Consider the following 27,952-nt stretch of genomic DNA (forward strand, 5'->3'; position numbering starts at 1 on the left):
ATGAATAAAGGGGTTTCTGGGCCTGACCAAGGGACGAGACAATTTTTTTTAATTTAATAACGACTGAGCAGAAAGCGAAGAGGAAAAATTATGATGGTAAAGCCCAAAAAAACCCAAAAAAACACCGCATTTGATATTTGCTTCATTGATTATTGATCATAGCTATGGACAGTCCGGATAGCTAGGATCTCCGCCATGGCACACATCCATGATGCAAACATATGGGTTGGTGTTTGTGCAGGGATCATCCTGCCAAAGTCCATCTATAAGGAATAAATGTTTAAGTACATTGTATTAACCCAATTTAATCACAGATTGAACTCACCATCTGCCTGAATCGCTACACATTGAGTGTCGCCATTCGGCTCCAAATTGTCAAAGTTGGTGAAATCCACAATTGATCCATCAGTCCATAAAAAGTCATTATTCTGGAAGAAAAAGTCACAATTGAATGAGTCCATGTAAGCGTATATAAGCATTAAGCATTATTTGAATATAAATCTACTGTTTTTCCACAATCTTGATCGTATTTCACCATCATTTAAATCATAATACAGCGATTGTTTTTCTCTTAAATAGAATTCATCCTGAAATTAAACTCGATAGGATGTATTAAAGAAGTTGAACGTAACGTAAACCACCAGGTGGAGGTAGATGCGTTTTAATGTTTTGTCCTTTCATAGCTCCACACCTTGCTGGTGACAAGATCGTGTCAGAAGTGGACATTCATTTCTTTTGAGGCAAAAATACTTTGGTTGAACACAAGTGGCAGGATTCAATCACAATGTTTTTACTGGTTAAGATTTTACCGCAATTGTATCATGGAGCCCAATCCAGCCAAGTGTCTCTCCACCATCATCAATCAGTTGTTTTACGATTTTATTTTCCAGGTCATTGTGAATGGACACCAGATTTCCACCTTTCATTATGCAGTCTTTCTAATGGAAAAAGAGAATGCCAAGTTGATTTCACTCATTGAGATCCATTAGTCGGCAATCAAATGGATCACTGATACTAAAGAATTGTATTTGTACTTTTTGGTAAAAGTCTTTCGTACCTCCGCGTCTACAAAGGTTTCTGGGCCAACGTTGAATATGTAACAATGACAGTCCAACTGAGTCCAACCAGAAGGACATTTAATATCTGCAACACAATTGTTTTAGCGAGAAAATGAGACATGTCAACAAAATCAGAGGTCAATCTTGACAAAACTCAGAAATTATTCATTTGAAAAGGTTCATCGAGTCACAACTACCAACTTTTCCAGTGAAGAGGGAATGACCACTGTGAAGAAGAAAAGCACATTTTGTAAAATCAGACTGCGTTGACATTGGCATCCAACATATGTTTATATTGAAGTCAGTGAGTAAGATGCTTTTTTTTAACTTACAACTCCAGACAACAGTCCACTCATCCCACAAAGGAGAAACAACGAGCAACGAGCAAATGCCATCTGTGCCATGATAGAAATATACCTAACATCGTTAACATGTACACATGAAACAAAAGTGCATCCAATGTGGAAAGGTTTCCATAAAATACAGTTTGAAAAGTAGGACGTAAATTTACCTTTGCAGTCAAGCGACAGTTTAATAATGAAGACGATGACGGTCATTGCTTTTATATGTTCGGTTGGCAGTCTCGGAATGTTGAGTGTGTGAGATTGTGGCAAAGTCACATGATACATCATACCAGTTCCCAGGGCAAGGAAATAAATTAAGCTTTTAACCATACCAGAAAAAAACAATGAACCTTACTGACGAGGTGTTTGACAAACAGGTTTTGAACAAAATGCGTGACTAGGAAGACAACTTGGCGACAGAAGAAATATAATAGCTTCTTTGCCGCGTTTGATAGTGTGTGAACTTGTTATGCTAACCTGGTTGCAAATTTAAAACCAAAACATGCCAAAACAACTCATCTAGATAAGATAGACTTTGTGCCACAAAGCAGCTTTGACCTACATTTTCATACATGAAAGATGTGTATGAACATGAAAATGTTCAATATTTACAAAAATAACAGGGAAAATGTTTTTTTTCTGACTAAACCTAGACTAAAATGTTGGCAGTTTTTGTCAAAAACAATAATGTTTTCTTGGTCTGAAGTAAAGACTAGAATTTTCAATTTATAGTCGACTAAAACTTGACTGAATGAAAATGCGGATGAGATTGACTAAATGGGATGAAAACTAGCTAATCACCTGTCAAGGTAAGGTGGAAACAGGTTTCTTTCCAGCTTCCCAACTCTGCCAATGATTGTGCAGGTTGCCGCTGACAGACAGAAAAAAATTAAATATCATCAGCAGGTACATTTTGGACAATCTGCTGAATTTCATGTTGAATCCCATTGCCAGGAAAGGGTTGAGACAGGAGCAGCAATGAAGAACAGCCGGGGAGTTTTGTAAGATGGCATTTAAAAATTGAGTCTTTGGACGCTGTTGTTGTCTGACTGGTACGGCATGGTGCAATTAGCTGACGTACATAACATTGCTCAAAAATAGTCTCTGGATGCTTGACTTATTGTTTGTCTTGGACTGCTCCATCTGCAGTAGTTATCACAGCTGCGCCGCCCTGAGATTGTGCAAAACTGAGACAAGATTATTATTATTATTATTTATTTTTTTTGCATAAAAGTGATTTTTAAAAATAAAATTGCTCTATTGTGTTTTGCTGTACACCAGATGTTTTTCTTGGCGACAAGGCTGAAGAAACTCTATCGCTATTGTGTAAAGCGAAGCCATTCATTTTCTCTCATCCAATTGTTTGCTGTTGTCTTTTTAAACTCGGTGATTTATTTGGGTGTGATACTTTGTTCCTCATTCTTGAGAAATTGCACTTGGTGTGCAACTTTGCTATCAGGTTTTCCCCCATGATGTCCTACCAGAAACAGATGAACTAATTATTTGTTGACGCCCAGAAACATTCTAACCAGTTTGACTGTCGGTACAGTCTCACTTTGTCTAGTTTGATTGCTTGAGACTTGATGTCAGTGTTACATTAAGACCACTCAGAGCCTGGGACTTACATTTTTTGAAATCAAAACCACACACATACCTAAAGACTGCAGTTCACTGGCTCGTGATTGTACTTAGAGATGGTGCGAATGAATGTTGAACATCTAATAACAAAATATTTCATTGATTTGCAAATTAATAAAAATGTCCGCTGGTAGATCAAGGTTGGTATTTTTACAAGCGCATGAGGTCTTCACATTATCCCCATCATATGAGGCTTCAAGGAAACAAATAGTGAGCCACAAAGTAGTTTGCACAGCACAAATATGTCGTCAATAAGGCACATTAAGTTATCGCCTTCCTCACTATTTTTTATTCATTACTACTTATCACCCTGAATTATTTTTTGATGTAATATTTTTTTTGCAATCCTGATTTTACCACAGCATTAACGTAGATTAGTGCTAGACCATTGCAAGTTATACGTACATACGTACACATTCCAAATTACAAAAATATTTATTCGTTAGTCTCCACATTGAGTTACAGGTAACTGAGTTTAGTCCATTAGCTGTTTGGCAAACACGTTCTTTGGGTTTTTGTTTTTTTGTTTTCTCTGATGTGTCATGTGACTTTGACACGATTTGACACATTCAACATTCCAAGACTGGCGATATAAAAGGTGTCGTCGTCCACAGCACTAAGGCACCCGTACAACTGCAAAGGTAACTTAACACAACTTTACATTGCACTCTGCAAACTCAATATCATGTCAAGTCTTGGCATTTAGTCAATTTTTGTGTTTTATGTAATAAGTGTAACATTGCTAATATTCATTGTTAGAAACATGTTTTTCAATTATTAGAAACATGTTTTTCAATTATTGCACAGATGGCATTTGCTGTTCGCTTGTTGTTCCTCCTTTGTGTGATCAATGGACTGTTGAGTGGAGGCGTAAGTCAAAATCTTAACCGCTTACATAACTGTAAAACATAAATATTAAACTTATATTTACGGTGATGTTTGCTGTGTTTCTGTTTTGCTGTTTGATTTTAACAATATGCTTTTGTTCATTGCAGCATTCGTTCTTGTTCAATTATTGGAAAGGTTGGTTGGTATAATCAAAAGATAAATGAACTATTGATTCGTTTTGTTGACATCCACACCAGATTTAACTGACCTATCTTATTTTGTTTTTGCTTTCCTCAAGAAAAAATTGTCATTAATAACTGTCCCAAAGGGTGGACTCAGTTCAATTGTGAGTGCTACATTTTCCAAGCGGAAGGGAGGGAATTTCTTGATGCAGAGGTATGGAAGAAAATAGTTGTGATATAGTTCCCAACCAGTTTACTGCTATTTCAATCAGTGATCCATCGATCCGTTGATCCAAAGTGAAAATGTCTTCCTAACTTTCTGGTGGATCTGAATGAGTGAAATCAAGTGTTCACTTTCTTTCTCCATCAGAGTGTCTGTCAAGTTCTCGGTGGGAATCTAGTCTCAATCGAAACTGCCCTGGAAAATATATTTGTTCAAGGACTTATACCAGAGGGGGTTACTTCAGCCTGGATTGGATACAATGACCAAGATGGGGTAAAACATTGACAAAACATTAAAGTTCTGATTGAATCCTGTCACTTCTTTTCAAATTGATACAATTATTTGATTTGAAATTTGATGACTTGATTGATGGATTTGAATCCATTTGGAATTACAGTAATAAATACTGTCATGCTACAAAATGTTACTTAATATGTATTCATATCTTTTGAGTATGGCTAGTTTTGTGTAGAATCACTCAAATTGATTGTGTGTCCTCAACTCTTAAAGTATATCTCAATTAAATGTGATTTTGTCTTCCAGGGTGGTGACTATGAATGGACTGATGGAACAACACCTCCTTTTTTAAACTTTGATCCACCACCATCAACATCACCACTTACTAGTGGTGAATGTACCGTAATTAATGAGGATGGTAAGTAAAATCAATGAATAAACACAGTTTGCTGAGAATTACACATATGTATACACATCCAGGTTTTTTTTTTCTTACAGATGGTGTTTGGATGACTGTACCGTGCACAGACACGGAACCATATGTTTGCAAGAAACCAGTTGTCCATTAACCCTGATCACTTGTCTTCTCATCCTATTTTCTGTCACAATTAAGTTTCTTTGCCTCAACAAGATTAAACTCTTCTGGCGTCTTTGTGTTTCTGGGGTGACTATCAAATGTGATATTTTTTCTTCTATTTCATCAATGCTCAATCATTATCAACAACAAATTAAAATCTCAAACTGCTTGTCTCTAATAAATCAAAGAATCCTTGAGAATCAAAATGCAACAGAAGCGACAGCTTGGGAAATGTTTTTGATTTTTGAATTGTAAAGTATTTTAAAAACCCATTATTAATTTCAATAAAGTACAAGAAAAGAACCTGAAACGTTAGAATAACATACACGCACACACACGCGCGCGCACGCACACACACACACACACACACACACACACACACACACACACACACACACACACACACACACACACACACACAGGGGGAGTGAAAGCAGCGTCATGTGACTTGTTTCACTTTGCGTTTGTGTGCAGGTGTTCATTGACCAAAGCACACATTTTCCATAAAGGCTACCATGGAGGAATGTTCTTTTGTGTGTCTAACTAAATGTGACTTTTACTTGAACTGATTTATCAAGAATGGGCCTCAATGGTACACTTACTGCTTATCAGGTAGGACTTTCCGTATATCATTTTTTAGGCATATAGAATGTAGAGCCAGACATGGGAAACCAGCATGAAATGCCTATTTTTGTTTTGCAGATTGATGTTCTCTCAACTGTATATTTGGTCTCATTAGTTCCCAGGTGATTCATTTCTGCATCTTTTAGCTATCAGATTTTATGATTATAAATATCATATCCACTTTATAATATAGATCACATTTGCTCAAATTACTATATGCGATCAATAGATGGTATTGCGAGAGTGGATTAGTGTGATGATAACCGTCAAACCTGCATCGCAATCATTACATGTAATTACATATATTAATTGGGCTGGACTGACCCTTAATGGAGAAAGTGAGACATGGATATGGAATACGTGTCATGGTAAATAAATATAAATGGCAATTAAACACAATCGATGAGCTTCATCCAAAGGTGGATGACAATTTCATAAATACGTATGTATTGGATATCTACCAATATGAGCGCAGCTTAAACACCAAGATGGAAGAGGCATTTGGAAGCAGATTCAACATTTAAAAGCTAATGATGATAGTGACTGAATTAAAATGTATATTATTACAGATGAAGGTAAATAAACAAAGGTAATAATAAGGTAGTAATAATAATAATAATAAGTAAGGTCAATAAATGTTTTAAAGCAGGCAGTTCGTTAACATTAAATAGATACAGTATTTTGTGTTTTCTCGGCCTAGTCTGTGCATGCAATTTGTTTTGTGTTCCATCAGCAGGATATCTTTCCCTTCTTAAAATAATGGCATCAGTCTCATTTGATCCGCCCAAATTATTTATTTATTTATTATTTTGTAAACATCACCTAATGACGCTGGTCACTTTGGCTATAATCGGCTACATCCTTTATTTAATGTAATTCTACCCCTGAAATAATATTTATATTATAATCAGTTGTTCATTTCATCAAAATGTATCGTATGTTATGTAATATGCTTCAACTTTGGCACTCCTATTGTATGATAACGACCAATCAAAAATGTCAGTCCAACTAAATCACAAGTCAAATATACCCAACTCTATTTACAGCCCAACAGCAGCTGTAACGCAATAAAGACTGAACTTAGAACACACAATAAACTGGTGATGATGATAGTAGGTGATGAAGTTAATGTATTGATTTGCTTTCGCTGCATTGAATCTTTCATATGAAATAGAATAAAAGCACTTTTGGAGACACAAATACAGGATAATGATGCGTGTGTGTGTTTGCATGTTTGTGTCTTAATGTCATCTGCAGCGTGATTGGCAGCTGTTCTGTGCTGGTGGTTTCCATGGTCAGATGGAGGCATCTGAAAGAACAGGTTTGGTTGTTAGATAGATAGATAGATAGATAGATAGATAGATAGATAGATAGATAGATAGATAGATAGATAGATAGATAGATAGATAGATAGATAGATAGATAGATAGATAGATAGATAGATAGATAGATAGATAGATAGATAGAATTAAAGCATGGTGTTTGTGCATTTAGGTACACCTTTTAGTTCAGCTGTCCCTGGCAGACCTTGCAGCTGCTCTGATCCTGATGTTCACCAGTGCCATCAACAAAGTCGGTGCCAACAACAGTGTAACCATTTGCCTATACAGCCTGCCTCTGTCACTGGTGAGAAACAACAGCCTTTACTACCTAAAATCATATTTCACTCTCCAAGTACGACCATCTTGAGCAACATTAAAATACAGGAATCTGACTATGACTGGCTATTATTCCAAATAATCCTGCGACACAATTTGTAGAAATTTCTCGGCGGTTGAGGGTATTGTTGAGAGGATCATGGATACTTTGAATTCTATAGATTAGCAACATGATGGTGGAATGAGTTCGTCTAGTCAGGCTCTTTCAATATGCAAATAGGGAAAGTATGTGTGTGCGTGCGGTGTGTGTATGTGAGCTGTGTGCTGTGTGCGTGTGTGCGTGTGTGTGTGCGTGTGTGTGCGTGCGTGTGCGTGCGTGTGTGTGCGTGTGTGTAACTTACAGTATAGGAGTGAAAACATCTTTTTGTCTTTAAAGCAGAAGTGGGACTTGTTGTTTTATAGCTTGCAAGTTTCCCCTACCACTGGAAAGTATCATTTATATTTAGAGCAGTATAGTAGGGTTATTTAAAAAAATAATGACAATTAAAAATATATATTTTGTTACATTTGGCAATGGTATTTTGTTGGAAAAATAAATAATAGGTAAACATGACAACCAGGTACAGCTTATGCAATACACACAAATGCAAAATACATATTGTGGTGTTAAAAGGTTTCTTCTGCCTTGAACATTCCTGGCTTTTTACTAACAGATTCCACGTGCATGAAGTTGAGTGCAAAGAGACAAATTGTCATCAAACACGTGTGTTGTAAATCTGAGGGACACTCATTAAAAAGATGGCATCGTTTTCACGAGAACATGTACTTAGACTTCATGTGTTACATAACAACATAAACAGACAGTGGGCAATCATTAACCAAAGAGGCACTGTCAGAAAATCACATTGATGTTGAACGCTGTGGTAGATGTGCTGAGTTGCTAAACACTAACCATGTGTCATGTCCAATGCAGTTTTCCCTTGACTCATGAGTTTCTCACCTTGCGTGATTTTCTAAGTTACGAGCTAGTCGTCAAATGAGTAATGATCACAGATCGGAGTACAAGACGTCTATAAGATGTAGACAATTGGGCTCTCACAATTTCAAATCGATCGTTATCTTAGTGTAGTAAATTGCGACTCACGGAGGTTAGGGTTACATTTGATGGTATTTTTTTTCAGATGGATTTGTTGGTTCTGACAACAGATTGAGTAGCACTCAGATACAATATTTATGATCAAGGAAATGTGCATGTGGTGCTTCTCCCAGGCTTGTGGCGTTTTTGCTGTGGAGACAGAAAATAATGAAATAAAAAATAACACCACAATACTCGAGAACTGAATGGCTTACGTGTCAGTACCGACACGCGATCCAATGCTTGAGGGAGCCCTGCTCTACGCGATGCAGCCTCTGCTGATGTCGACGGTACCAGCATGTATTACGTATTACTCCAAGCTACACCTAGGCTGTGTTTTAAAATGGGCTGTAGTTGTATAGGGCTATTCTATCTTTGGTACTCAAGGTGCTTCACACTGCTTCCTCATTCACCTGCTGATGACAGACAGGAGCCAATAGGGGTTCACAAAGGATAAGCATTGAAACCCCAACATCTGGGATAGAAGAGGACCATTCTACCGCCAAGCCAAGCCGCCACTATATCTAAGTTGTATTTTTCCTTTTCTCCCAGACATTTTACCTGATCTCATTCCTGCTGGTGGCAGTGTACGCATGGAAGTCCAAAAACTCCATCAAAGGTTGGCGAACGACAGCCACTGAGGATGAGGGGAAGCAGGTGTGGTATCAACACGCACATTGTTGGCTGTATTTCTAAACAGGGATGTTTAAATAATGCACATTTGCCTCACAGAGTGGCTTCAGAAGTAGACTTTTATCTTTACCAGTGTACACGTTTGTTTGGTGAGTATCTCTTTTGAATCCTTTTTCAAAGAGAAGAGGGTAAATGATGTGGATAATGGCATTTATCTCTTCATTAGGTTGATCCCCGGTGCCGTTTACTTGGCGTACGTGCTAACACCTTTCATCCAAGCCACTCCTTTGATTCCTGACCCCCGAAGCACCAGTATCCAGGACAATGCTAAATACTGCACCAGGTCATCATCAAATTTGGAATTTTACGCAGACATGACAATGTTTTCTCACCTCTTTTGTTGTCTTGTTTTTATCCTCAGTTGTATTTTGTTCATGCACATCTGGATTGATTCCTGCTCGGATGTTGTGAGTATCAAAACTGTTTTTAGTCCTTGAATCAACATTTTGATGATGAATCTAAACTTCACAAGATCTGAACAAGACCAAATGTTGCCATGTCTGTTAGTAGACTACAAGAGTACCAGGAGCAATGCCCGAAAAGACGTCAGATATCGGCCGTTTTGTCATTTTAGCCTTCATTTGGCCATTTTCAGGGGCCCCTTAAAGAAAAACTTGTCAGAGACATCTTGTCCTTGACAATTCAACACCAGAAACCGCTTTCAAATTAGCATCAAATTTGGTAAACATATTTATCATGAGTGCGTTCGCAAAAAAGAAGCAATTCCCAAAAAGTCACATAAAGTCTGCCATTTTGTGTAAAAATTTTAAGCTCACTACGGCTATTTCCAGGAGCTTGGAAATAGGTATTGTCAGGCTTTTTTTTTTATAACTGTCCCCTGAGACTGTATGTTTAGCAACATGAAAATTTGATAGAAATAAACAAAACTGTACCAAGAAGAAAACATAACATAGGAAACCTGCCATTTTATGCTTATTCGAAGAAGTCTTACAGGAAGTCTGCCATTTTTGTACAAAGGAGTCATTTTACAGTGATTTTGGCCATTTCCAAGTAAATCAAGAGACTTTGTCCCTGTATGGTCAAATTTGAAGCAGTAAGCCCAGAACATTGCTAAGCTAAGTCGAGCGATCCACCCTTTGACCTCTTTTTGGATGTAGGGCAATACAGACTTCTATTTAATTTTGTTGCACCTTGTCGCGATTATGCTTCTGAACCAGGCTATATAGACAGACAACAGTAAATTGAGAAAACTGCCCAACTGGCAGATATTATAACAAGGTTCCTGACGCTGTGATTGCTTTATGTATGAGTTTCATCAAGATTCACAAATCCTTACCCTAAACTTTTTCTTCTTCCAAGGAGATAATCCATGATACTTTTATGCGAGTCTTTATCTTCCTGGTGGTGATCCCTGTGATGCTGTTATGCTCTGTAGGTTGCCACCATCAATAAAAGTGTCTTTCAGGTTATTAAAACATTTATTTTGACACTGTGGTTTTGTTTTAACCAATGAAAGGTTATTTACCATAAGGTGGGAAAGTGGCATGAAGAGCACCAGCAGGCGGCCCTTTTCCCAGTGGAAGGTGACGGACTCTCTGGCAGGAGATTGAAAAGTTCCTTCACCACAGCCAGGAACATGGTCATGGTCATTTTGTTCTGCTGGGCACCAGGTATACAATACTCACGCATGCACACAGGCTGAGTCTTTTTTCCGGGGCCTTGAACGTGACATTTAATATGACACCGTGATGTATATTGGTTGCGTTTAAAAAATATGTGAATATTATCAAGGTGGACGAAAAAAATAACAAATGAACCAGTATATGCTGAACTACTTGACTTACCTTTGATGAGGAAAAAACTGCAGTTGCAATAAGCAAAAGTAATTTGTAGAGCAAAAACCAGAAAAAAAGCATAACAACAGATAAAATCACTTGCACGTACATGTAAAAGTAACTTCAAGCTTGAAAGATATGAAATGAAATGAACTCTAAAATGTCACGCTAATCTTGAAATAATGCTGTAAGTGAACAGAGGGACCAGAAATAAGATGATAAAAATGCTTTTAAAAAAAACATACAATTGTCTAATTAGTTCTTAAAGTGACATTTACAAATACTCCAGTAAAACAAAAACAAAAAAATGAAAATACTTTGATCAAAAACATGCAACCTTTTTTATGTTTGGATTTATTGTGGATCGTTTTTTTGTGTGCGGAACACGTTTTGTGCTGACCTATGAATTATCTCCTTGGAATGAAAACGATCCTAATGAAAATCAAATGTTTCCAGCCCTCCTTGTCATATTGTTGTCAACGTTGGTGCTGTGGGCAGATGTTGAGCAGCAGAGCCTGTTCATCGCCTACACAATACAGGTGTCATTCATAACTGAGAAATATGCTCTGTTCTTAAAGGGAACCGTGAGTTCATCCCAGGCTGTGCTTCATTTCAGGCCGCCAGTGTGTCCTTACAAGGCTTCCTCAACAGTTTGGCGTACGCATGGGGACGCCCCAACTTTACCCAGGCCGTCATAGGGGAGAGCACACCCCTGGTGACGTACAGACACATGGCCTTCTTCGACGAGTCGCTAAGTTGCGACATCAGGCATGACAACAAAACATTCTTCAGATAAAATGCAACTCTGGCTGGACGCAATTGAAGAACAGATGGAGAATGAACAAAGACTGATGCCATGTTGTCGCATTGAAACTGCTGAGATACTACAGTACAGCGGGATCAAAATCGGATTTATACTTGTGCTTACTTAAATGAAATAAAAAAGTCACAGTGGTACCTCCCTGACATACGTTGGAACCAGCCTTGACTTTTTGATATTGTTTTGAGAGACATAATCCAAGGTGTGAGAACTTTATGAAAACTGGTTCCCAATAAGTAGACTGGCATGAATTGTTGTTTTGTTTGCCTGCCTGACAACAAAAACTATGATTAATCAATGAAAAATTTATTATCAATGAAGAGTGAGAAAGAGTCCCAGGAATTGTTGTATTCTTGTATTGTTTTGTGTTTGCCTGGCGCTTGACAAAAAGTATAATTTGTTCGAAGAGAATATGGTGCAGGAGTGAGAAGTATGCCCCCGTTACAAAAAAAAAAACATGTTCAAAACCAAGTCAACATGATATTTAAATCAAACCTTCCCGCAGCAGGCTCTGAATAAAAATAGTTCACTCAGCCCTGTGGAACAATTTTAAGAAGCGGTCTTCCGGATTGGTGAATGATACTATATAATGTTGCCGACTTAGTATGTAACGTGCATGCTTCCTCAGGGCGGAACCTCATCTGTGCTGAATAGAATTAGGCACCATATAGCAGCAATTTGGATGACATGCCCAGCATTTAAGAGGAATTCTTGTCACCGTTCTCAGTGTGAGGATCAAGACTGCAAAGGTAACTTCACATTTTATCCTTGCAAACCGAACTTTTTCAGCTTTCATTCGATTATTGCTTTATTTGAAGAGATGTGCTGTAAACGTAAGGCTAATATTTTATGTTGGAAATGTGAAATATTCCTCTTTTATTGCAGATGGCATTTGCTCTTCGCTTAACGTTTCTCCTCTGTGGGATCAGTGGACTGTTGACTGGAGTCGTAAGTCAAAATCTCAATCACTGACTTACATTAAAGTTCAGTATTGTGTTGTATGATTTTAGGGCCGCAACCATTAATTATTTTACAAATGGATTTCTATCGATTAATCTATTACTTTAAAAGAATTGTTGTTTTTTATATGTTTTAATATCCATCCTTTTATTCAAAAATATGGCTTTATGGCAAATTAGTGTGTCAAAGATGGATTTGAATTTTAATCTCCAAAAATGAATTTGAATCTTCATTCTTTGATTAAAAAACAGTACTAGATTGTGACAAACTGACAGTGCAGAAGATATTCACTTCATTATATAATAAGCATTGTCCAATCAAGGACAATGTTTTAATATCCATCCTTTTATTCAAAAATATGGCTTTATGGCAAATTAGTGTGTCAAAGATGGATTTGAATTTTAATCTCCAAAAATGAATTTGAATCTTCATTCTTTGATTAAAAAACAGTACTAGATTGTGACAAACTGACAGTGCAGAAGATATTCACTTCATTATATAATAAGCATTGTCCAATCAAGGAATATAATTAAAAAAACTAAATATAAGAACAGTCCATGGTTGACGAAAGGCTTAAGAAATGCCTGTAAAAAGAAACATTTACTCTATAGGAACTTCATAAAACAGGGAACAGAAGGCGCTAAAGATAAATATAAGAAATATAAGAATACATTAACCAATATTATAAGATTAAGTAAAGGAATATTACAAGAAAAAATTAGAGGATAGCAAAAATAATATTAAGGGGATATGGACTCTCCTAAACCACATTATTAGAGAAGGTACCGAACAACACAAATCTCTTATAGTATCTTATCAAACAGCAATCATCATGTATAGGGCAAAAGCAAAACAACTACCAGAAAATATCCAAAACCTATTGAGGAATCGGGAGGGAGGTTATAAGTTAAGGGGGAATCACAACTTCAAAATCTTAAACATAAGAACAACCTTAAGTTTCTGTATCACTATAACCGGGGTCAAACTATGGAACAATCTAAGTGAGGAACTCAAGCAAAGTCCAAATATCCACCAGTTTAAAAGAATGTACAAAAATATGTTGTTTAGTGGGTACAAAGGCTAAAAGTGCCAAAGTAAAGTAAAAATGAAACAGAAAAATAAGTGTGAAAGTGTGTCTACTTGTGTTCTGTTGTAGAATTACAGTATATGTTGAATCATTGGTTTATGGATAAAGTGAGAAAGCGGTAGGAATCTAAAAAGCTATGCTTCCTCCTACTCCTTTTTGAGCATTCTTTATTGATTTATTATGTATTATTATTATGTATTATTATTATTATTATTTATTTATTTATTTAATTTTTCTGTTTGTTGGTTTATTTTTTGTTTGTTTGTTGTATGGACTTATATGTGGCACTTTAGAGTGTTATTTGTTTTTTTTGTTTTTTGTTTTGGATGTTCGAAATAAAGATATCAATTAATCAATCAATCAATCAATCAATCAATCAATGTACAAACATCAAATGTTTACGAGTCCATTACTAGTTTGGTTCCTAGCATGTCAGAAAATTGGCAACAATCTTGATCATCATTTAAAATTTTAAATTTAGCAAATTCACCTGATAATCAATTGGTTATCAAAAACAGTATTGATTCCTTTGATAATCAATTACTAGTTGTCAATTAGTTGGTCAACAAATTTCTTCCAAAATTACTGTCTTCATTTGTGCCACTGGTCTGCAGTCTGATTTTACTAATGTGCTTTTGTTCTTCTTCACAGTGGTCATTCCCAAAGTTTAGGAGCACAGGTTAGCAGTGCACGCTCAGTACTTGATATTTTCTCAATATCCCCTAAAACAACAATTGTTTTGCATCTTCACTGGTTTCTTTTATATCAAACAAATTGTTTTAGGTTCATTACCTGACATGTTTCGGCGGTTTCTTCCGCCTTCATCAGAGTGTCACTGATGTGATAGTGATGCGTCTTTATCAGCTGATGGATGAAGGCGTGGCTCACCTGTCAGATTTGACAGGTGAGTCACGCCCTCTGCTGTCCATTCACCTCTCCAGAATGCTGTTCTTTGTTTTCTTCAGTGCGGATGACTCTGGCCTTTTCCCGGTCCATGATGTGGTTTTCTCTTTTACAGTGATCGGTTATGGCTGACTTGTAGTGTTCCTGTTCTGGAATTACGGAACGCATCAAAAGAGCCATGAAAAAATACAACATAACCACACCTATCAAACCACATACAACACTCCGTCAAATACTGGTCGACCCAAAAGACAAAGTTAACCCGGAAAACAAATGCAATTCTATATACGAAATTCCATGCAAATCATGCAATAAATCATACATCGGGGAGACAGGGAGGAACTTCATCACAACAAAAATAGAACATAAGAAGGAGTGTGAGAAGGAGACAGCAACAAGGCAAACGAGCAATAAAACTACAAGCAGAACAGGAACACTACAAGTCAGCCATAACCGATCACTGTAAAAGAGAAAACCACATCATGGACTGGGAAAAGGGCAGAGTCATCCGCACTGAAGAAAACAAACATCAGCGTTGGATCAGGGAGGCCACTGAGATCCGCAAGCGGGGCCCGAGGACCATCAACAGGGATGAGGGAGCCGATATGCTCTCTACAACCTGGAACAGCATTCTGGAGAGGTGAATGGACAGCAGAGGCCGTGACTCACCTGTCAAATCTGACAGGTGAGCCACGCCTTCATCCATCCATCCATCCATCCATCTTCTTCCGCTTATCCGGGGTCGGGTCGCGGGGGCAGCAGCTTTAGGAGGGACTCCCAGACTTCCCTCTCCCCAGCCACTTCATCCAGCTCATCCCGGGGGATCCCAAGGCGTTCCCAGGCCAGCTGAGAGACATAGTCTCTCCAGCGCGTCCTGGGTCGTCCCCGGGGTCTCCTACCGGTGGGACATGCCCGGAACACCTCCCCAGGGAGGCGTTCAGGAGGCATCCTGATAAGATGCCCGAGCCACCTCATCTGGCTCCTCTCAACGTGGAGGAGTAGCGACTCTACTCCGAGTCTTTTCCGATCGAGGAAACGCCTTCATCCATCAGCTGATAAAGACGCGTCACTATCACATCGGTGACACTCTGATGAAGGCGGAAGAAACCGCCGAAACATGTCAGGTAATGAACTTAAAACAATTTGTTTGATATAAAAGAAACCAGTGAAGTGATTGAAAAAAGGAAAAACAAGGTGAACTTAGTACAATCAATAATTGTTTTGCAGCTAATGACTGCCCCAAAGGCTGGACTCAGTTGGACTGTCACTGTTACATCTACCAAGATGATGAGAGGACCTTTGCAGATGCAGAGGTACGTCAAAAAAGTATTTGTTATGGAGTTGCCAACCAGCAATGAGTAATCCATTTAGATGTTGGGCTCAAAATAACTCTTGCCAATTGTCTGGCTAACCCTAACCCTAGCAAGTGAATACAAAGTTTTACTCTTTTGTTCATCAGAGCGTCTGCAACATTCTTGGTGGCAATCTTGTTTCCATCCACAACACCCTGGAGAATGCCTTTGTTCTGGAACTGATTCGAGCGGGTGGGAACACTGACTTTGCTTGGATTGGACTTACTGATGCAATTGAGGTGAAACAATCATCAGTGTTTATTACCAGAAAGAATAATGGTGCCTTCCTGTTTTTGTTTATTTCAGCTCATCCATTATCACCATTCATTACAGTTTCATTTCATGCACTGTTATCACCTGACTTGACAAAATGGGTAACGGGTTGAAGAAATTCTGGTTACGGAGAAGGCCATCCAGGTTCCGCAGGCTGGGGCAGGCCCAGAAGTAGGACCAATTATCTACAAACTGCTCTTATCCCTGCTCTCTACAGAAACTAGCCAGCCACCAATTAAGCAAGAATAATCTGCTAAACCTTTCATCATTGGTTAGCTTCAATATCGGGTGCTCTGGCTCCAGGAAAACACATTACTGTGGCTGGATTCTGGAGCTTAATTTTGCAAGTGATGGGGTCACCTATGACTAAGGTGCTCTCGAGAGCCTGTAGACCGAGGTGGATTGTTACGGCTTCGTGTCTTAACAAGCTGCTCGCAGTTAGCAAGCCGCTGCTTCAAAAATAAAAATAACAGCCTCAAGAAAAAAAAAAAAAAACATTGGGCGAGGGGAAGTGGGGAAAAGAATGTAGCTCGCTTTTCCGGCGCCTCTGTGACCCAGAAACGGAAGTACTGAAATGTGTCGGGTGGTGATGTCAATTGAAAAACCAAACAGAAGATGCAAATGCTCTGTGGTTGTCTTTATGTGGGACTTGGTATTCCAGGAAGACGACTTCATATGGACTGACGGCTCAGAGCAAGAGTTCTTTAACTTTGATGATAATGCAGAGTCCAGTGCCGCTAGTAACTGTGTTGCGATCGATGAGGATGGTATGTAAATGTTAGAAAATGTGATCAAAATCAATGATTCGAGTGTTTTTCTTCAAATAGAATGCTGTTAAACTTGAATTTCTTACTTCTTGCAGATGGACTTTGGTATGATGAAGACTGCACAGATGACGAGCCGTATGTTTGCATTAGAGAGTTGTTCTCATTCATACATCATTAACTTATGAGATTTGCTGATGACTCATTGAGATCATTGAGATAATTTCGTATCAAAACTTGGTGACTCTTTTTCTGGGTTTACTGTCCACCCCACTCTTCCCGTTTCTCAACAACGCTCAATTTCTATTGACAGCAGATTCGGAATGTCAAAGAGCATCTCGGGTAAATAAAGGGATGTGTCTGCATAAAGGTTTCGGTCTTTTTTTTCTACTCTCCATTGCAAACCTTCTGAGTCCATTGCTGAAAACCTTGAGATTAAAGAAATGTATCACAACAATGCATGGTCATTCGATACCATGAATCCAAGAACTATTAAATGCCACTCCAGTTGAGTCCAATCACCTTCACCCTGCCTCACAAAAGTGTAGTATGGTACTAGTCAGTTTAAGGATTATACCGCAAGTCACTAGTCATTCAACACATTCAAGATGACTATGACAGTCATTGAAACACATTCAAGATGACTATGTCATGACAAACAAACAGCAAAAGCAAACCCACTGCTGTTTGGCGCCTCCGTGACATCAGTGTGTTTCTCAACATGTCATTAAGAGTAAGAGCAAGTTAATTGTTCATTCCGGACATGGGTGTGTCATTAAGAGTAAGACCAAATGAACTGATACCTGGTGCATGCATGTGATGTCGTCGCGCAGAGTCTTAAAGTATGATTTCAAAGTTGGGTTGAATAAGACGTAGGACTGAAATAGGCTAGCGGCAGGAATGGAAACAGCGGCACATTAAAGATTGCACCACCCAAGTGTCACGGATCGGAATGGAGCAGGGCGACCAAATGCAGCTTGGACCAGGGTTTGTTGAAGGGAAAAGGTAGTTGGAAGGGAGGATAAGGGAAACAAGCAAACAGAACCGGCAAACTGACATACCGTATTTTCCGGACTATAAGTCGCTCCGGAGTATAAGTCGCACCAGCCATAAAATGCCCCAAAAAGTGAAAAAAAACATATATAAGTCGCTCCGGAGTATAAGTCGCATTTTGGGGGCAATTTATTCGACAAAATCCCACACCAAAAACAGTCATGAACGAGCAACAACAGGCTAAACGATAGCAACAACAGGCTAAACGATAGGTATGCTAACGTGACAAACACAAACAAAGAGCTGAGAACGGGCCTGACGTAACATATAGAGTGATTAAGGACAACTATTACATGAATAACATGTTTATAAAACCATCAGTGTCACTCCAATTCATTAAATAGCAACAACAGGCTAAACGATAGGTATGCTAACGTGACAAACTCAAAGAAAGAGCTGAGAACGGGCCTGACGTAACATATAGAGTGATTAAGGACAACTATTACATGAATAACATGTTTATAAAACCATCGGTGTCACTCCAATTCATTAAATAGCAACAACAGGCTAAACGATAGGTATGCTAACTTGACAAACACAAACAAAGAGCTGAGAACGGGCCTGACGTAACATATAGAGTGATTAAGGACAACTATTACATGAATAACATGTTTATAAAACCATCGGTGTCACTCCAATTCATTAAATCCATCGATCGATCTTTGTCAACAATGGGTGCGCACGGCTGAGGGCGCTTGCGCTTCAAAATATTCCACAGGCTCATATAACGATAGATAAACTATATTTTAAATAACTATAATACAAGCCAATAATATTATCAAACCATCCGTGCACTTTAATTCCATTAAATCCATCGATCAAATTCCTCGTCCTTTGTCAACATCGCCGCGCGTGCGCCCTGACGTCACCCTCGTCTTTATTCCACAGATCTACTATATAACTATATTGTAGCATTAACAAAGTACAAGGATAGACGTAGGTTTGGTAAACGGCTCTTTATTAAACAAAACAAACTTCCAAGCGTGTGGCGGCGTGGTCTTCCAGACAGACCGGGCGTGCGTAATGGCCATGTCCGAGCCCCGCGCACCGTTCGCGGACAACCACTCGGCCGATCGTCGGCCCCCGACTCAGTAGAGACCGGGCGTGCGTAAAAGCCATAATAGTTTTTCAAACCTTCTATGTCACTCCAAATCCTTAATTCCTTCAAACTCTTTGTCCTCCGTGTCACTTAGAAATGATCACCGCTAATGATGCCGGTCGTCCTTGTGTGGGCACGTTTGTATGTAAACAACCGGCGCGCCGCGCTACTGACGTCACTTGAAATAGTAATCCATTGGTACATCACGGTTCTCCAAACTTTCTTTCTGCTGCTCGATTACTGTTTTCAGCTGCATATTTTACAACTTGAAGTTTGTAACCTGTAAAATATGAGTTTCTTTTTGGTGCCATTTTTCTTAAGCCCACCCAGTTGATGAGTCACGGCCAACGGTAAAATTTAGAGCGCCCTCATCCAGTTTCGTCTGAAAATATAATTTTTTTTGGTTGTTTTATCAAAGTCAAAGTCTGCTTTATCGTCGATATATTTTTTTTATATACTAAGACACACAAAGAGATTGAAATTACATTTCCTCTATCCCTCGGTGAGATAGTACACATATGCATACAAGCAACACAAAAAAAACCAAGAAGGCACTAACAATGAATAAATAAGAGTATTGAATAAATGATAAATAAACAAATAATAATAAATAATAATAATAAATATAAGAGGAGCAAAAATGGAGCAAGTGTACATACAGCAGACAGTGGACTTGGATATGGTGCTTTAAAGTGTTAATTGCTTTATTTGATGTTTTCTCTATTTTTTATGTTTTGAATATGTTCAAGATAAAGAAATAAAAGCATGTGAAGTGATCAACTATACTAAAAATAACATGGGAAGTGGTCAACTATACTTGTAAGTGATGTCTTAATGATCAAGTAAAAATTTGTGAAAAAAAAACATATATAAGTCGCTCTTGAGTATAAGTCGCCCCCCCATCCAAACTATGAAAAAAACCGCGACTTATAGTCCGGAAATTACGGTAACTTAACGGCCTAACAAATATCAACAGGACTGACCGACAGGGCTGGCAAACAAAAATAGAACTGACAGAGACGTGGGACAAGAAATAATCCGACAAGGGTGACACGCAGACAGGACTTAAATACCCGACAGGTAACGAGAGACAGGTGACTGTGATTAGTACATAGATTGTGAGTAGACACAGGAAGGGAGGGGCGAGTACACAGACACGGACAGAAATAATGACAACCTACACATAATAAAACAATCGGGGACGAGTCGTGACACCAAGACTTTCATAAGCCCAATTTAAAACACCGGTTCAATGCAGGGTTACAAATTTGGGACAAAAGGTGTCATTTGTTGTTCTAAGAGAATATGGTCCAGGAGTGTGAAGTATGAACCCAACTCCCCCAAAAAACATGTTCAAAACCATGTCAAAATGATATATGAAGGAAGGATATTTAATTCAACTCTTCCCGCAGCATGTTCTGAATAAAGATAGCTCACTCAGCCCTTTTTTTTGCAAGAAATTATTGAGTCTCATGGTCTAATCAATTGTGTCATATCGGACCACAAAGGAAACCATTTTGAGAAGGGGTCTTCCCGATGACAAAGCTGCAAGTGATGCAGATTGGGCTCTTAAATGACATGATGTATTTGATAAATAAGTGTTCTGAAATCACTGACTGTCAATTGCTTTGAGGGTTCCATCCATCCATCCATGCATCCATGCATCCATCTGTCCGTCCATCCATCCATCACACGGGGCAGTAGTTGGGGGACACCCTGAACTGGTTGCCAGCCAATCGCAGGGCACACAGAGTGCCTGGAGAAAACCCACGCAGACACAGGGAGAATAATGCTAACGCCACACAGGGAGGGCCGGAGGTGGAATCGAACCCGCACTCTCCGAACTGTGAGGCGGACGTGGTACACACCGTTTGTTTAATGATACATAATGATGCATTCCGACTTGGTAAGTAATGTGCCTGCTTCCTCATCTGTGTTAGGTGTGGTTCAAATTGATTTGGCACCATAAACAGCAATTTGGATGGCAAAATAGAAACTTTGGGGTAATTGTGACAAGCCCCATTTGGATGGCAAATACTTATAGTCCGAAAAATACGGTAAGTGTTCTGCGCTCAGTGACTGTCGTACTTTCAATTCCTCTATGTTTCAGGCTTTTAACACACAAATCTTTACAAGCTTTACGATTGTCTCACCATTGGTGAATGATACTCTCTAATGTTGCATTGCGACTTGGCATGGAACGTGCATGCTTCCTCAGGGCGGAACCTCATCTGTGCTGAATTTAATTGGGCATCACATAGCAGCAATTTGAAAGGCAAACCTAGCATATAAAAATATTTTTTGTCACTGTTCTCAGTGAGAAGCATCAAGACTGCAAAGGTAACTTCACATTTTATTCTTGCAAACCGAACTTTTTCAGCTTTCATCCGATTATTGCTTTATTTGAAGAGATGTGCTGTAAATGTAAGGCTAATATTTTATGTTGGAAAGGTGAAATATTCCTCTTTTATTGCAGATGGCATTTGCTCTTCGCTTAACGTTTCTCCTCTGTGGGATCAGTGGACTGTTGACTGGAGTCGTAAGTCAAAATCTCAATCACTGACTTAAATTAACGTTCAGTATTGTATTTTATGCATTTTAGGGCCGCAACTATTAATTATTTTACAAATGGATTTCTGTCGAATAATCTATTACTTAAAAAGAAATGTTTTTTATGTTTTAATATCCATCCTTTTATTCAAAAATAGGGCCATATGGCAAATTAATGTGTCAATTAAAAGATGAGTTTGAATTTTTATCTCCAAAGACAAATTTGAATCTTCATTCTTTGATTAAAAAACAGTACATTGTGACAAAGTACAAATGTACAAACAAAATTTTTACGATCTCAATCGTAAATCAACTTTAAATCTCATTCACTAACTTAATTAGTTAAATTAATGTTCAGTATTGTGTTTTGTGCATTTTAGGGCTGCAGCTATTAATTATTTTTAAAATCTATGTCTGTCCATTGTGTCTTTTATGTGTTCTTTTAATTCTTAGGATGTCAGAAAATTTGTTTTCCAAAGTAAAAGCGGATGAAAATGCCTCGTTTTGAAAAAAGAAAAAATAAATAAATAAAAATATATATATGTACCAGCTCTTGTCGAGTAAAACACAAATCTGAGAATATTTACAAAAACATTCTTAAAGTCTGAGGAGTCGAAAATTGTCAGGCGCGGAGCAGGGAGAGGACTCGAATGCAGAGTTTCCAAAGTCCAAAGATGTGTTTATTTTCTCCAATGGCAGTAGTAACAAAAAGCGCCTCAATATGAGGGAAAAAAGGGGGAAACTAAGGCGCCTCGAACCGAGGGAGAAAAAGGGGAAATCAAAGCGCCTCGAACGGAGGGAAATACTATAACGAAGATAACTATGTAACCAAGTTAACATAGGTGATCAAAGTCGTTCAAACAAGGCTTCTACGTGGAACTCGGGGGTTTCGTGAACGCTAGTGTTCTTAGCAAGGCAAGTCGCACTGGCACTGGACACAGGGAAAGGCGCGGGTTATATGGACACAGAAGGAGGGGCACACAGGTGAAGACAGTTGGTCATTGGCACAGGTGCACACACTTGGAATCAGGGAGTCACGTGACCGGACGCACAGGGGAAGGACAAACCGACTGGAACGAGAGGAAAATTACACAATAAAACAGGAAGTGACCAGGACAACACATGACAGCATGACAGAAAAATTTTCAATAAAACAAGTTCTTAGTGGTTATTCGATTATGAGAGAATGTATTGATTAATTTGATAACCGATTATTTTGCAATTATTTGCTAAACCTTTGCACTACTAATATTGGTGTCTTCATTTGTGTCACTGTTCTATAGTCTGATTTTGTGCTTTTGTTCTTCTTCATAGTGGTCTTTCCCAAAGGTCCAGAGCTAAGGTTAGCAGTGCAAGCTCAATACTTGTCAATTCCTCTTAAAACAGCAATTGTTTTGCAGATACAGATTGCCCCAAAGGCTGGACTCGCTTGGACTGTCACTGTTACATCTACCAAGATGATGAGAGGACCTTTGCAGATGCAGAGGTACGGCAAAAAAAATATTTTATCAAATGTCTAGCGAATCGGAACAAGTAAAAAAAACATATGACTTTTTTATTCATCAGAGTGTCTGCAACATTCTTGGTGGCAATCTTGTTTCCATCCACAACGCCCTGGAAAATGCCTTTGTTCTGGAACTGATTCGAGCGGGCGGTAACACTCACCCCACTTGAATTGGACTCACTGATGGAATTGAGGTGAAAGATTGAACAGAACAAATGTTTTGACTAAATCCTGTCACTTGTGTACAGTAGAACTATGTTCACCACATATAAAACAAATTAGTATAATCGACTCAATCTAGTCACTTTCTTAAATGAACCAGATGTAGATTTAAGGTTTGTATTCCGGGAAGATCACTTCATATGGACTGATGGCTCAAAGTGGGATTTCTTTCCTTTTGCGCCTTCAGAGCCCAATAACTCTGGTGACTGCATTGAGTTATTTGAAATTAGTAAGTAAATGTCAGAAAATCAAATCAAAATCAGTGATTAAATTTGGCTAAGAATTTAATGCTTTAAAATGTTATCTCTTACTTCTTACAGGTGGACTTTGGGATGATACAGGCTCCGCAAGACCATTTCCGTTTGTTTGCATTAGAGATTTGGTCCCTTATAGCCATTAAACAACCCTCTAATCCTCCTGTCTTCTGTTGCGATTGAGCTGATCGTCACTGTTAGAGATTTGCTCACTCCAACTTATTTTGCAAGAACCACACAGGAGACAAGTAAGTCCTTTTGGACACCTGCAGGTGGAGAGTCCATTCGTCGCTGTGCGTGCAGCGATGATCGAAATGGAGGTCTGACTCAGGCCTCTTGCAGGACCATTTTTATTGAGAGAAACAGAGTGGGGGTGAGAGTGGGGGTCAGAGTTGACAAATGGCCGAAGCCCCTGGCTGATCAAAGCACAGCAGGGGGTCCTTCACGATGTTGTGTAAACAAAACAACTTTGATTGCTTCCTCTGCAGCTAGTCAATCAGTTCAAAACATCTTAGCACTTTGTTCTACTACTTTTGTTAAGACAGGACAGGCGAGGGTAATTATTACAGGTTACATTCCAACATAATCCTACGATAAAGATAACCTGGAAAACCCTAACATCTCCCTCCTGTTTTATCATATGATTATGTCACCCCAAACAACAAAGACAAGTAAGAAAAAAAAACATATATATATGTATAATGAAGAAAGAAGAATAGTAAAAATAAAAACAACAAACAATGATAGCAACACTTTCCAGTGAAATTGAGGCATTACCTCAACACCCCAGATCAAACTTATTGTGTAAGCGAAAAACCTGCTGGCCAGATGTTATTAGCAGGAAAATTCTTACACGGCCCCGTTGCCACAGGCGACCAGAAAGCTATCAATAAAAAATAAAAAGAAAAACACAGAAACTGTACATCATTGTATCCATCACTTGTGAAGCATTTTCGATGGTCAAATCAACAAGTTTCCGTAATACATGCTCAACAGAACAGCATCTACGCAATCCACGTCTCATTATCATTATCACAACTGTCACGTCTAAGAAGTTGTATATGTGCCCGTGTTTTCGTCAGCTGATGATGTTCTAGTCTGTAGGTGAGGTCTGTCACACACACCGGCGCACACACTCGTGTCCAGTTGGCAGGCAGCATCGGACAACTCCTGTGACCACAAAACCATGATCCGTACTGAACAGGCACGTGCACTCATAGGATGCAGGTGAGGCAGTGCCTCTGAACTTCTGAATGAAGTAGGTCCCGTCCGATGGTGCAGCCATGTTGGTAGTAGAGCCCTTACACCTTGAAAACGGCTCTCTCATCCTGGCACACAGCGGTGATGTCCAAAGCTCCCATCCAGTTTTCTCCTGGAGAGCAGTCGTCGTTAATGCATTTGTGGGTCCTGCAACCTTGGGTGCAACATGTGTAGTCAGCAAGACTTGGAATGGTCCCTCCTGTCGTGGCTGGCCCAGTTCCTTCCTTTGATGACCTCGATGTAGACCCAGTCTCCTGGATTGATGGGGTTGTCGACCTGTGAGGAGGAAAGATCAAGCGGCAGTAAATTTGTCTTTGACACAGTTTGAGCGTCCTGATCATATAATCTGCCAAGGACTGCTCTTCATCTGTTGTTTGCAACTCTCGTAGTCAATTGTAGTGCCCATTTAACTGGCAAATAGGAGTGTTTGCGGGAAGAGTTTGAACACTTCCTAATGATTCCCTTTAACCAAAAACTATTTATGACAGGGGCGTTCCCATTTATTGCCTCCTGGTTTAAAAGAGATTGTCTTACCCATGCCTTCTTTCTCCTCACACGCTCGCACCCACACAGGGTGTGAACACACACACACACACACACACACACACACACACACACACACACACACACACACACACACACACACACACACACACACACACACACGCGCACCCACGCAGACAAAGAGATTCTAACCCATCTCTCATGTAGCTTCTCTTGATAGAATCTCCTATTGGTAACTGTATAGCAGACGTTTTAGCATATAATCCCATACTCTGCTCTCTCACTTCTACTTTTCTATGTCGGTGCAATCGTAGGTGGCCCCTATTGCAGTCATTGTCTTGTTAACTGTTGCCTTGTGACTCCTATGCATGATTGTGTGAATGTCAAAAATTGAACGTACCTAACTTTCTAACCATCCAACCTCCACTGTGGTATAAAAACCCTTACTATTGTATTGAGTAGGTACATTGAGCAACCTAGCTTCCTCCTGACTGCCAAATGTCCTGTTCTAAAATTTATATAACTCGACCTCTACGTCTTAAGCTTGATGAGCCAAAATATAAGATCTTGCTCTTGTTTCCTACCGTTTTAGCCTATTTGTTTTATCCAAATCCGTTCAATCTCTGATTATAATGCTTTTCTCTGGAGCCCTATGTATTTTTCAAATTTTTATTTATTTATTTATCAAATCTCCTCAGTTCTGTCAAACTCAGTTCACAATGAACCTCCCTTCCACTTTGAACCAAGCTTCACCAAATTTGGGAACGCCGTAGCAAGGAGTGCGATTTGGTCGTCGGACACTCCAAGTCCATTTCTTTTTGCCGCACTTCACCCTCTCACGTTGGTGTTCTTTGGCTGTTGCTTCAGAGCGACCCCATCCATCACTCTTGAATGAGTCCATTGTTCAAATGAGTCAATTTTCATCATTGTGAGTTCCTCCGCTTTTCACTGTCTTTTCTCGTCCCCGAGGATGTTGTATTTCCTCTGGAGTGTACTTGTCCTCCTCCAAGCACAACAGCAGTCTTTTCTTGTCCTTCGCCAAAGGTCAAAGGTGCTTCAGAGCCAGGCACCATTTTGTGGTTGTTCACGGCTGCAGGCGAAGTCTTGGATTGGGTTTCAGGGACTCTGACACTGAGAATGACAGGCTGGGACATCAAACTTGTAAGACTATCTCCAAATGTAGCTGCTTCCATCAATTTGCTAGTAATGTTTGTTTACCAAACTTCAAATTCTTCTAATAACAGCGGTCTCGTTTTTATATCGTAAATCCTGCAACTCATCCTATTTTTGAGCTACATTTTATCTATAGTTCCAATTTGATCGGACAGTATGTTGTCTTCAGTATCATTATTGAAAATCAACTCATCGAGGTCTGCTTTCCACATCAAGCCCTGATCTGTATGTCTTGACCTCTCACATGTTATTGTCATGCTTGCTCAAAAATGTGACTTAGAGTATGGTGCTGTGAATTCTCAATCTCCCCAATGAAATTGAATCCCACCTCGTAGTTCTTATCGTTCTCATGTTCCTGTTAGCCTGCAATTGTCCAAATCAAAAATGTTTTCTTTTAACTGTCTTTCTTTTGAACCTCTAAATCTCTCGTGTTGCTAACCTATCTACACCAGAACAAAAAAATTACCACAATATAACACCAAATGTATTTGAAAATTCATTGTCATAAAGTGTTGTATTATTACTATCTTCCACTATCTGTCCTACTCACTCCCCCCCTTTTGAGGCTTGGCAACGCCCATGCCTCACACCTTGACAAACTTTTTGGGAGAATGCGTTCTTTACTACATACGATTCCATCATTTAATTTGACTTTCTTTCCAAAACGCTTCTCAATTTCTCAGTTCACACATCTTCTACATGTGTCACTGGTTCTCCAGTTTTTTTCTCTAGTTAATTATCAATCCAAAAGCTACGTGTTTCTTTCTAACATTCAACCTGCTCAAAATCATTCTTTCATCAAAGTCGCTCTACTAATTTTCCATAGTAGTCGCCAACAACTTCAACCATTCAACCTGTAATTTCTTTTCATTCAGGCTATCATTCATCAATGTTCATTTGCATCTCACACGCAGTCTCCAAAAAGGAGTCTTTCTATCACATTGGTCCCAATTCATCCAAGCTCACCACACAACATTCATATATCATTTTCAACTCAGGTTTCCTGGTAGAACAATCCACCAATTTAAAAAAACTTAACTAAAACAAACAACTGGCAAATTAATCTGAATTTTTTCTTTTTTTTTAAATTTGAAGAACTCAATCTTTTAGAATTTTGTATAATCTTATAACACAACCAATCAATTATTCCTATTAAATGTAGCATTGCAAAATCTTAAATTCACAATTTAGCTTCTTCCAATTCTTGAAAGCATGTTCTGTCATTTTTTTTTTTTCTTCGA

The 27,952-nt window shown here is 38.9% G+C and overlaps 4 protein-coding genes across 7 annotated transcripts; 3 read left to right on the top strand and 1 right to left on the bottom strand.

Moving 5' to 3' along the window:
- Nucleotides 1-27: 27 nt before the first annotated feature.
- LOC125971049 (lithostathine-1-beta) lies at nt 28-1,656 on the bottom strand. Of its 2 annotated transcripts, XM_049723924.2 has the most exons (7): nt 1,570-1,656; nt 1,391-1,453; nt 1,260-1,284; nt 1,058-1,143; nt 810-938; nt 326-428; nt 28-263 (listed from the first exon to the last, which is right to left on the bottom strand). In XM_049723924.2, the coding sequence occupies exons 2-7, from the start codon at nt 1,451-1,453 to the stop codon at nt 163-165; spliced, it is 507 nt and encodes a 168-aa protein (XP_049579881.1). In that variant the 5' UTR covers nt 1,570-1,656; the 3' UTR covers nt 28-162. The 2 variants fall into 2 exon arrangements, with proteins under 2 accessions (XP_049579881.1, XP_049579880.1); XM_049723923.1 differs by lacking the exon at nt 1,570-1,656 and having other exon boundaries at nt 1,391-1,475.
- Nucleotides 1,657-3,609: 1,953 nt separating this feature from the next.
- LOC125971052 (snaclec botrocetin subunit alpha) lies at nt 3,610-5,160 on the top strand. The gene is made up of 7 exons (XM_049723926.1): nt 3,610-3,681; nt 3,848-3,910; nt 4,036-4,063; nt 4,167-4,264; nt 4,421-4,546; nt 4,817-4,928; nt 5,009-5,160. Exons 2-7 carry the CDS (start codon nt 3,848-3,850, stop codon nt 5,077-5,079), a joined length of 498 nt encoding a protein of 165 aa, XP_049579883.1. The 5' UTR covers nt 3,610-3,681; the 3' UTR covers nt 5,080-5,160.
- A 146-nt stretch (nt 5,161-5,306) lies between these two features.
- Nucleotides 5,307-11,911, top strand: si:dkey-30c15.2 (uncharacterized protein LOC558938 homolog). 3 transcript variants are annotated; one of them, XM_049723899.1, is made up of 12 exons: nt 5,307-5,699; nt 5,790-5,833; nt 6,969-7,032; nt 7,206-7,337; nt 8,997-9,101; nt 9,177-9,226; nt 9,304-9,420; nt 9,499-9,544; nt 10,458-10,529; nt 10,615-10,768; nt 11,390-11,472; nt 11,550-11,911. In XM_049723899.1, exons 1-12 carry the CDS (start codon nt 5,667-5,669, stop codon nt 11,727-11,729), a joined length of 1,080 nt encoding a protein of 359 aa, XP_049579856.1. In that variant the 5' UTR covers nt 5,307-5,666; the 3' UTR covers nt 11,730-11,911. The 3 variants fall into 3 exon arrangements, with proteins under 3 accessions (XP_049579856.1, XP_049579855.1, XP_049579859.1); XM_049723898.1 differs by having other exon boundaries at nt 5,307-5,833; XM_049723902.1 differs by lacking the exon at nt 10,458-10,529 and having other exon boundaries at nt 5,307-5,833.
- A 445-nt stretch (nt 11,912-12,356) lies between these two features.
- LOC125971054 (snaclec purpureotin subunit beta-like) lies at nt 12,357-17,870 on the top strand. Its single transcript, XM_049723928.2, has 7 exons — nt 12,357-12,502; nt 12,639-12,701; nt 14,452-14,479; nt 15,931-16,016; nt 16,163-16,294; nt 16,990-17,095; nt 17,191-17,870. The coding sequence occupies exons 2-7, from the start codon at nt 12,639-12,641 to the stop codon at nt 17,271-17,273; spliced, it is 498 nt and encodes a 165-aa protein (XP_049579885.1). The 5' UTR covers nt 12,357-12,502; the 3' UTR covers nt 17,274-17,870.
- The last annotated feature ends 10,082 nt before the right edge of the window (nt 17,871-27,952 follow it).

The sequence above is a fragment of the Syngnathus scovelli genome, chromosome 6 (genome assembly GCF_024217435.2).
Source record: "Syngnathus scovelli strain Florida chromosome 6, RoL_Ssco_1.2, whole genome shotgun sequence".
In the NCBI taxonomy this organism is placed as follows: domain Eukaryota; kingdom Metazoa; phylum Chordata; class Actinopteri; order Syngnathiformes; family Syngnathidae; genus Syngnathus; species Syngnathus scovelli.

Bases quoted from the DNA above. Each gene is read 5' to 3' on its own strand.
- LOC125971049 (XM_049723923.1), bottom strand. From the start codon at position 1,462: ATGGCACAGATGGCATTTGCTCGTTGCTCGTTGTTTCTCCTTTGTGGG. The intron at 1,285-1,390 runs GTAAGTTAAAAA...TCTTCTTCACAG, and splicing joins GTGGACTGTTGTCTGGAGTT to TGGTCATTCCCTCTTCACTG. The intron at 939-1,057 runs GTACGAAAGACT...TTTTTCCATTAG, and splicing joins AAACCTTTGTAGACGCGGAG to AAAGACTGCATAATGAAAGG.
- LOC125971052 (XM_049723926.1), top strand. From the start codon at position 3,848: ATGGCATTTGCTGTTCGCTTGTTGTTCCTCCTTTGTGTGATCAATGGA. The intron at 4,547-4,816 runs GTAAAACATTGA...TTTGTCTTCCAG, and splicing joins GATACAATGACCAAGATGGG to GGTGGTGACTATGAATGGAC. The intron at 4,929-5,008 runs GTAAGTAAAATC...TTTTTCTTACAG, and splicing joins TACCGTAATTAATGAGGATG to ATGGTGTTTGGATGACTGTA.
- LOC125971054 (XM_049723928.2), top strand. From the start codon at position 12,639: ATGGCATTTGCTCTTCGCTTAACGTTTCTCCTCTGTGGGATCAGTGGA. The intron at 14,480-15,930 runs GTTAGCAGTGCA...ATTGTTTTGCAG, and splicing joins CCCAAAGTTTAGGAGCACAG to CTAATGACTGCCCCAAAGGC. The intron at 16,017-16,162 runs GTACGTCAAAAA...TTTGTTCATCAG, and splicing joins GGACCTTTGCAGATGCAGAG to AGCGTCTGCAACATTCTTGG.
- si:dkey-30c15.2 (XM_049723898.1), top strand. From the start codon at position 5,751: ATGGGAAACCAGCATGAAATGCCTATTTTTGTTTTGCAGATTGATGTT. The intron at 5,834-6,968 runs GTGATTCATTTC...TGTCATCTGCAG, and splicing joins TTGGTCTCATTAGTTCCCAG to CGTGATTGGCAGCTGTTCTG. The intron at 9,545-10,457 runs GTGAGTATCAAA...TCTTCTTCCAAG, and splicing joins TTGATTCCTGCTCGGATGTT to GAGATAATCCATGATACTTT.